The sequence below is a fragment of the Sylvia atricapilla genome, chromosome 2 (genome assembly GCF_009819655.1).
Source record: "Sylvia atricapilla isolate bSylAtr1 chromosome 2, bSylAtr1.pri, whole genome shotgun sequence".
Lineage (NCBI taxonomy): Eukaryota > Metazoa > Chordata > Aves > Passeriformes > Sylviidae > Sylvia > Sylvia atricapilla.
In genome coordinates, this window is record NC_089141.1 from 88,771,761 (window position 1) to 88,781,671 (window position 9,911).

Genomic DNA, 9,911 nt, shown 5'->3' on the forward strand with positions numbered 1-9,911 from the left:
TTTTTGCAAAAAATACCCAAAACAAAACAAACAATCTTATGAAATGTGAAGAAAATAAAGTAGACAAGGCCAACTGAAAATGTAAACTGAAAATTGATCACAGTTGGTTTGCTCTTAGAATTTAGGAAAAACTACTAAAAACAATCTAAGCATCAGAATTCAAAATAGAGAGCATAATCAAAGGAAGGTGTACGTTATCAAACAAAACTCATTCTAAGTTTTGAAATTGCTCTTTATGCAAACTAAAACATTATCTACACTCATCATATGCACCAAAACTCTGAGACAGTATTATATCTATTTCAGCATTATATCTATTTCTATATCATTAGAAAAATCTAAAGGTGCACATTCCTTTTCAAACATCACCTAGCAATCTAGAAGCATGACATCAAGGCAGTGAGCATACTAAAATGCATAAGGCTAAAAGGAAATATCTTGATCCATACAAATGAACTGTATTTTTAAACAAACATTACATATCAGAAGTAGAATTGGTGACAGGTCCATGCTATTCTTTCTCTTTTACTTCCAATCCATATGGAATTGGAAATCATTAATCTTCCCTGTGAACATGCACACAGTCAACAATAGAAAATATTTAAACGTAATACTTAAAAGCTCATTAAAGTGGCACTTTTTCTAATGGGTATGCACTACAAGTCTCAAGATTCTTATAGCTAGAAGGGTACAGATATTCCTCTTAGCACATCCTCATCCTCCTCTTTATTTGCACAGGACTTCCTTGTATGGGCTTACAGACTGCACTGCACAAACTGCACCAACTCTCATTTTAGATTCCTGTAATTATATAATTCCATTTTAGACTAATATGAGGGAAAATGCATATGCAAAGCGAACACTTTAAAAAGAAAATATTACATCTTTGGGCTATTAGAAGAAAAAGTACATTCAAAGCATGTCAGAAAACAAAATTTATCAAGGCATTCTACGAGAAGAAAATTACTATTAAAAAGTGTTGAGAAACACTGAGAACTGTCAGTCTCCTGTCCAGCTAAAGACAAGCATATCTGAGACAGAGTGGCTGCACATCTAAGAACTCTAGCTACTCAGTCTGACACTCAAAGCACCTCTACTGCCACTAGGACAAGACAGGTCCTCTAACACAAACCCTGCAGCCTCCACACCAAAAGTTAGTGCAGGACAACACAGTTCCTCTAACACAAATCCTGCAGCCTTCACACCAAACGTCAGTGCAGGATAAGACAGTTCTTCTAACACAAACCCTGCAGCCTTCACACCAAAAGTCAGTGCAGGACAAGACAGTTCTTCTAACACAAACCCTGCAGCCTTCACACCAAAAGCCAGTGGAAGAGGCTCAGCATGACTGCTGAAGGGAGGCCTTGCACCTTCATGTCACAGCCTAAATTGCAGCTGAACTGAGCTACCCTCAAAACCTCTGCACTACCATTTGTAACTCTCCAACAACAACAAAAAAAAAATCTTGCAGGAACAAATTTATTTCCTTTTGATGTCCAGGTGTTAGAAAGATAAATTACTTTGTCAGTAGACTCGCCTCGGTTTAGGGCTTGACATGCCTCGATGATCTCTGACCTGGAAGAGGTTAATAGAGCCTGGGGAGAAGGATGTGCTAATGAAAGTGGACACAAAGAATGCAAAATTTATGGCCCACAAGGACATTTGGCAGAACTCCCAATATAAGGAAGAAACTGACAAGGCCAACTCAGCAACTATGCTGAAATCAACTCCCACTGACACAACTCCAAAGGCAATTTTGGCAGGAAGAGATTGTGACCACCAACTCATGGACCACCAACTCAAAAGAAGTGAAAGACTGCAGAGAGAGAGAGAATGTGGACATGACAAAGAAGACAATCACTAATCAATGTAAGGTAGAACACCAATGAAGAAAACTATGCAACTAGTAGCCAAAGATCCTTGATTTCCTTGTTTGCTAAAATGTAGAAATGTAGTTTTGATGACTGGGCAGCTAACATTTTGTGAGTTATCTATCTATCACCTAGCATCCTACTTTGCTAGAATACACTAAATAAATCAGAATAAAGAAACAGAAGTAGCTTATAGTGTAAATTGCACTGCTGCCTACCAAGCAGCGAGCCCTCATTCAGGACACCACCTCCCTTCCTTACTGAAGAATCACTGTGTAAACCTATTCCACCTTGCAGCAACTGAAGCATTCTCCCAATAGAAAAGCAGTAGCCCACATTTTTCCTTCTGAAATTTTCCAAGGACATCTAGTGTTTGTCCCTCTGCTATTGTCTAACAAATATGCAGAGAAATTAAGTCCACAAGACTGACCACATGATACCTGCATTCTTACTACTTCCAAAAGAAATATCACCTGATTGATATCACCTAAATCACATCTCATCCCTTCCCTCAAGCCATTTTTAAAGGCTGGTGACATAAGTAATACGTCTGAATTTCTCCAGATTCTTTATATTGGATGGGGCTCTGAGCAATATGGTCTAGTGAAAACTGTCCCTGCCTAGAGCAGGAGGATTGGAACCAGACAACCTTTTTGAGATCCCTTCCAATCCAAATCATTCTAGGATTCTATGATTTACAGAAATATTTTGGTTTATATAAAGTTGTCTTGCCCATTAAAAACAGCATGAAAAAAAAACCCATAGCCTGAGACGGTGTAACATTTAAAAATTATTCTTTCAGGAAGAAACAAACAAACAAAATAGTTACTTTTTAAATTTGCCACATATTTCTGACTAAAACTGCACGACATCACGCCGAACCAAAGCAAAATCCAGGTCTGAGATTACATGCATCACTCTACATAAGCCTCTGCAGAACCAGACTAGCAGTACAAGCAAGAAACTAGCTTGCTACTGGGTTTGTAGACGTGACAGAAATTTGTCACGCATTGTCCAGAACTCGCAGAAAGGCGTAATCGGTGTGCGGCTCTGCAGGTGAGGGTCCCGCCAGCCCCAGGCTACGCGGAGGCCCCGGGAAGGATGCCGCGCTCCAGCCACGGGTGGACATCCCCCCATTAACGTGGGGCACCCCAAATCTGATTCTCCTTGAGCCCCGAGTTTTCCACTACGACCAACAGGCACAGGAACTACGCTCCAGGGGACTAACGCTCCAGCGGTGCCGTGCGGATGGGTTCAGTGCCTTCAGAACATAAAGCTGACAGCTTTGTCATCACACAGAAGGAATTCTTCAGGAGGTAAGATTCAACATATTACTTGAAATACGCGAACGGGAGCGCTAATAAGAGTGACATCTGAAAACAAGTTCTTTTAACAAGTGTTCTAAAAGCCCGGCAGCTCTGGGAACTAGACGGCGTGAGGAAGGAGTTTTCATCTCCCGCACTAAGCCGACCCTCACCCTGACACAGCCCTCACCAGCGCCCGGCACAGGCCCGCGGTAACACCCGGGGCGCCGCAGCGAGGTACAGGCGGCACGTCCACCTCCTCGCACGGTCCGACCGCCACCCTCCTTCCCCTCCCGGGGCCGGCGCTGCCGGGCCCCTCCGTCCCCTCAGCCGCGACGGGCTCACCCCCGGGGCACGGGCTGCTCACCAGCCGCTCCCCGCACCGCAAAAGGGACTTACCGGGTGCCGACCGGCATCGGAAGCGGCCATACCCCCGCCTGGCGACACAGAGAAGGAGGGAGGAGAGCAGGGAGGGAAAGACGAGAGCAAAACTGCCGCCGAAGGGAGAGCCACGCGGCGGGGAGGAGCGCGGGGTGGGGAAGCGGCCGCGGCCCCGCCGCCGGGGCGGGCGCTGTCGGCGGGCGCCTCCCGGCCGAAGGGCGGCGCGGTGGCGCCGCGGCAGTGATTGCCGGGCATGCTGCCGCCGGGAGGAGGGGCCGGGGCAGCGGCGCCTCTACCGCGCCAGCACCGGCGCTGCCACCACCGTCGCCAGTAGCGGCAGTAGCGGCAGGAGGAGCGCCGGCGGGGCGATGGGGTAGCGGCGGCGATGGCGGAGCCGGCGGAGCTGCAGCAGGACTCAGTGGTGCGGTTCCTGGCGGCGCGGGGCGGGCGGGCGCGCAACGCGGAGCTGCTGGAGCATTTCCGGGACTGGCTGAACCCCGCGGAGCCCTCCCGCCGCGCCGCCGCCCGGCACCGCTTCAAGGAGCTGGTCAACGCAGTGGCCACCGTGCGCCAGGAGCCCGGCACCGGCGTCAAGTACGTGCACCTCCGCCGCCGGTACTGCGACCCCGAGCCCCTCGCCGCCGCCCCCTTGACCACCGGGGAGCGGGAGCCGGCGGCGGAGAACAGCGCGAAGCAGCCGAGCCCGCCGCCCTCGCCACGGGCAGGCGCTGAGGAGACGCCGCCGGCAACAGGCGAGGATGCCGGCAGCCGCCCGCAGCCCCCGGGGCAGAGGGGCGAGCCGCCCCGGCCGAGCCCGGCGGTGGCTGGAGGCCAGCGGAGGGGCTCCCGGCGGGGGCCGCCGCCCAGGCGCGGCGAAGGCGGCGGCAGCAGCGAGGAAACCGCGATAGCGGCGGGCCCGGGGCGGCCCCCGGCGGCGGACGAGGCGGGGGCGGCGGAGGGAGCCCCCGGGGCGGCGGCGCAGGGCGGTGGCCGCCGGAGCCTGCGGGAGGCGGCGCGGGGCAGCTCCCCTCAGCTGAAGCGCGGCGCCCTCCCCGGCGGGGGCCGCGGCCGCGACTCGGACAGCGCCTCGGTGGCCTCGTCCTCCGCCGAGGAGGAAGGGAGTACCACCGGCTCCGTGGCCCTGGACCCCCTGGAGCACGCCTGGATGCTGTCGGCCTCGGACGGGCGGTGGGAGAGCCTGGAGGGGCTGCTGAGCTGCGAGCCGGCGCTGCTCTGCAAGCGGGACTTCATCACCGGCTTCACGGTGTTGCACTGGGCCGCCAAGCACGGGCGGCAGGAGCTGCTGGCCACGCTGGTCAACTTCGCCCGGCGGCACGGGCTGCCCGTGGACATCAACGCCCGCACGAGCGGCGGGCACACGGCGCTGCACATCGCCGCCATGCACGGCCACGCCGAGGTGGTGAAGCTGCTGGTGGGAGCCTACGACGCCGACGTGGACATCCGCGACTACAGCGGGCGCAAGGCTGCGCAGTACCTGCACCAGGGCACCTCGGGGGACATGCGGAACCTCGTGGGGGCCCTGGAGGAGGAGGAGGAGGAGGAGGAAGGGAATGCTGGCAATGGGAGCGGGCGTTGGAGGCTCTCCAAGGTGTTGCCATCTAATCTCATGAACTACCGGCTCTCCCACCACCATCACGGCACTGGGGAGGAGGCTGAAGGTACCGATGGCGCAGCGGTGCCGGGCAAAGGCAAGGAGATGAGCAGGAAAGCCTCTGGCAGCGGACGGATGAAGCCTCGGCTTAATAAGATCCGCTTCAGGACTCAGATCATCCACAACACGCCCTCCTTTCGTGGTGACACTGAGGAGGAAGAGCATGAGGAGAAGTCCCTGAAATCATCATTCAAGCTCAGGCCAAAGTCCAATGTGTTTGGATAAGGCCAGGGAGCAGGAGGTCTGGGAGGTGGATGCACGGACCAAAGTGCCCTCAGGTGTAGCACAGAAGGTGAGGCAGGTACGAGTGGGTGCTCATCTACACTCATGGACTCTGGCCAGAAGGGTCCTGAGTGTTTTGCTTTAACTCCCAGTTCGGTGTGGTCAGTGAGGCCGGCAGGTCAACAGGGCTCTGGGAGCAGCTGCTTCAGCCGGGCCCTCAGTGCTGAAATGGGAGGCACTGGGTGGGTTGAGAAACGCTGGGGTGTTTAAAGTTGTGCTCCTTTCTCTCTAAAAGCAGGCTTTGGGATCGTAAACCTGTGTTAGTGGATCTACTAGGATTAGGGAAGTGAGTGAGGGAAAGAAAAGTGCAAATGCTTTAACCTTACATTATCAACTGGTACTATAAACTATCAGCAGACAACTTTTTATGTCAGAAGAACACCTCAGTAATATACAAGTATACCTTAAGTTTCTCTTTAACAGCAATACCACCTGGAACAGTGTGGAGTTGGGTACACAAAATGAGATGGTAGAGAATGGTTTCCTTTCAGAATCCAAGCTTCAACCCATCAAAGAGTTGAGCCTGTGTTGACTTTATGCATTGAAAATTGCTTGATTTGACATCCTGAATATATTATTTTTAAAAAATAGAATCCGTTGCACTGCAAGCAATGAATAAAGTTAACCATGTGCAGAAGTCTTTGCTGTCTGAGGTACTACTACTGAGCTTGCTTACCGCTGTTGAAATACTAATACAAGATAATAGAAGCAAGGGGTTTTTATATATATTTGGTATCTCATGTTTTGTCTTAGGCAAAGCAGTTTTATTTTAATCACTGTGAATTCTCAAGTGCCAGACCTAGCGCAGTTCCAGTTATTAAGTCTGGTCAATTCTTGTTAATGTTCTTTGTGTAACTCACTGCATTTAAAATCGGAAAATTGTGTTATAATGTGTTACCTGTGAAAGTCGTTCTCTTTTAGAATAAAAGAGCACAGACCTCATTGCATGAAATCTTCATGAAACTCTAATATGGTTCAGTAATGTGATAGCTACAGGTCTGTATTTGCTAGTAACCTGTGTGCCAATCCCTTCAACTGACACTGTGCAGAAATAGAGAAAAAGTAAAAGAGAGAGAGGAAGAAGGAGGAAACAAGGAAGGTGTGTGAATTCACATAGAGGATGAAAAACTAGAACTCCAAAACTCTCTCCCTGTTTATCATTCTGAATGAAGCAGCCCAGTTACATATTCTAGTTAAGTGATGGCAGTGGTGTTTTAGTTCTTCTAAACCTATATTTCTAGAAAAGTGATAGCCAAGGGTTTGAACTGTTGTTTGACAACCTAGTAAGTCTTAATCTGATTGACGAGCCTATCCATCTGCTAAAGCTTTCGGAAACCTTGAATCTTGTTTCTCTGCTTTAAAGATAGCAGTTGCAGTGAAATCTAGGAGGCAGATTTATATTCATATTCAGCTTTCCTGAAGAGCTGAGGTATTGAGCTGACCGTGGATCCTGAATCCTACTGAGTGTAGCAGCTCATTTGTGTTTAGTTGTTAAAGTATGGCCAGTTTCAATGCAGCATCTGTCAAAGCATGTTTCGAGTTGGCTTCCTTAAGATGCATGTGCATGCCTGGCCTGTAACTAACCAAAAGTAGATAGGCTTTGACATGTTAAAATCCAAATTTGAGACGCTAATTAAATGCATGCCACAAGCTGTGGAACACCTCACAGGAAAACTGCTGCTTGGGAGTGTTCACTTTTGGGGTAACAGCTAGCTATCTGTGGCTGTTGCTAGTGACTTATATTTCTTGTAGCGACGGGAAGGAAGTGCTACTGATGCTTTGGTATCAAACTTTCCATGCAGATAAACAACCAGTTTCTGCACTTCATGTGTCAAAACCTAATAAATGACAGTGTTTGCACAGGCATGACACTTAACTATCTCTGGAAAAAGCTGCATTTAAAATAATATAGAACCTCTGCATAGGTGCTGGTCATTACTTCTGTGCAAAAGGACTAGAAATAATAGAGAGGTTCAGCTTTAGTTTACAGTTTATAAGCTATAATGTTAGAGATTTCATGTGCCTTCATTTTGGGTTGGTTGCCACAAATACAGTGGATAAAATCAGTCTTGCAAAGCGCTTTGTTTTTTGTCTGTGGGATGGGACCAGAAATTGTCCCTCAGTTCTTCCCGTTTAAACTGTACACCTGTACAGTGGGGTGTCTGAAGCAGGGGGGGATTAATCATACATGTTATGATGTAGAGCTAATTCTGTTATAACAGAGAAGATAATTAAATGGCTAAGTCTTAAACTTTTCTCTGCAAGATAAATAGGTTTTTAGACTTCTGTAGGAAGGAAGTTTTCTGACTGAACTCTTAAAACGTGAGTATTCTTTGGTATGGGCACATCTGAATTGAGCACATAGTCCATGCAACTACTGATGTCCAAACCTTATTAAAGTTGTTTTCTGCTTTGAGAGTTTATAGTTCTTTCGTACGTGCTGTTGGGTGAAGCGTTTCTCTCTTCACATGCAAGTCACAAAGAATTGCACAAAAATACTGAGTCTTAGCTATTGGGTTCTAGGGAAATAATTGAGGGTTTCAAATAGAGCATTCCTTGGATTTTAAGAGACTAACTGGAATATAATGTTACATAATATAGCAGAACTTTGCAAATTAATAAGAGAACTTGAAAAATTATGAGAAGATGCCTCGTTTATAACTCATTATTTGAAGTATCAAAGTGAAATTACTGGTCCACTGATACTGTTTAGCTGTCAGTTAATGAAATTTCACCATAATGGTCCAAAGGTCTTTGCAAGGTGGGGTGCAACAGAGCAAATACCTCTTTTGGTGTTTGAGATACACTAAAGAATAGCTGGATAACCACTCGTATCTGTCTGCGCTATGGGAATAAAGCACTTTGATTTCACATTATGACTTGTCACATTCCACATGGTTACTTTTTATAACATGAGCTAAAATTTAGTGGGGTTTTTTTGAGGTAGGGAAGTCTTGATGCCCTATTTCAGTATATTTGCAGTCTAAAGGTGTGCTTGAGTCAAATATTTTGGATACATTGCCTAGAAGGATGTGACTGAAATAAAGTTGTATGGTACAGAAAACTGGAGCACTTACTAGTATCTTTTTAATGGTACGCCTGAAGTTACTGAATGTGTTTGTTCACTTTTTATGATGGTGTGTAAGGCAACAAGACTGTAATATAATGTGGTATCTTTTTTTTGTACTTTATGTTAAAAAAAATTTAGAGGCCTGGAACCTGTTGGGTTTTATTAATACACTTTTTGTGGTTGTGTCTCTGAATGGTTATGAGTTAAGAACCTGTAAGCTTTAGTTTTATGAAATAAAGAGAGCCCATGAATGCTCTGAATTGGCTCCTGTATGTTACATGCTTAGATGCATATCGGATGGTAAAATGATCTACTGGTTTGTGTTGCTTTTTTAAAATTATCTCTTATTTAATTATCTCTTATTTAATTTTTAGGATATTTGATGCTGTCTAGCACCCAAGCAGTAATACATGGAAAAAATACAGTAGAATTGTTTGGAAGACGGTAACATTTTTCTTTGGCAGCTACTTTCTAATAACTCACGTCAAAGTAAATGAAGACAGAACATTTTTTGTTGTAGACAAATATGTCCAAATAAGGGCCTGGGAGAGTGGCATTGCTTAACTTAAAATAGCATCCTGACCTTACTTCTGTGCAGCTTAGTATCTCTGACCCTGGAAAGACTAATACTAGTTTTAGTCACTGTGTAAAGGTCAACACCTAATTAAAAAGGGTTTAGGATTAAGGTATTTTGTAATGTGTCTTAACTACAGCTGGTGGCTACTGTAAAGGGAAGTTTCATCACCAAGCTAGACTGTGGGATTTTGGTGTATCTAAAAATTCTTTGAAGCTGGTGCCTTACCAGAAGATATGTTAAAACCTCATGTGGCCACTAGCTCTTAACAGACATCCAGATTTATGCCTAAATTGAAAAAAGTCTCAGCTGGTGGATCAGGATGCATGCAGCTCCAAGCCAGGCAACCCGAAATCAGTAGTATGGTGACACAAGTGAGAGAAGAATGGAGGAGGAAGTGTTCTTGGAAACTTAGGAGAAAGCTGAGGTTATGGGGGAAGTGGAGGACTTGGTAGAAGAGCAGTCTCCGTGGGGCTTGCTGATCAGGTGATGGCTTGACTTCAGAGTTCTTTAGAAAATTGTACCTAAACATATATCCCTTCTCCTACAGAGTAATAGTTGACAGAGATGGTTTGCTGAGAGCTCTTAAGATAAATCAATGTCTGATGCTAAGTATTTTAGTTGGCCCTCTTACCAACATTTCTTTGTGTGACTTAGTACTGTTTGCAAAAGCACAAACAACTCTTGTGTTCACTGTAGCTACAGCTGTTGCAGCACAGTCCTGGTACTTCAGAATAGCCCAACTTAACTTCAGGGT

The 9,911-nt window shown here is 46.9% G+C and overlaps 1 protein-coding gene across 1 annotated transcript; it reads left to right on the top strand.

The window, feature by feature from the left end:
* The first annotated feature begins 3,874 nt into the window (after nucleotides 1-3,874).
* On the top strand, nucleotides 3,875-8,840 carry SOWAHC (sosondowah ankyrin repeat domain family member C). The gene has a single exon (XM_066313738.1). It carries the CDS (start codon nucleotides 3,942-3,944, stop codon nucleotides 5,451-5,453), a length of 1,512 nt encoding a protein of 503 aa, XP_066169835.1. The 5' UTR covers nucleotides 3,875-3,941; the 3' UTR covers nucleotides 5,454-8,840.
* The last annotated feature ends 1,071 nt before the right edge of the window (nucleotides 8,841-9,911 follow it).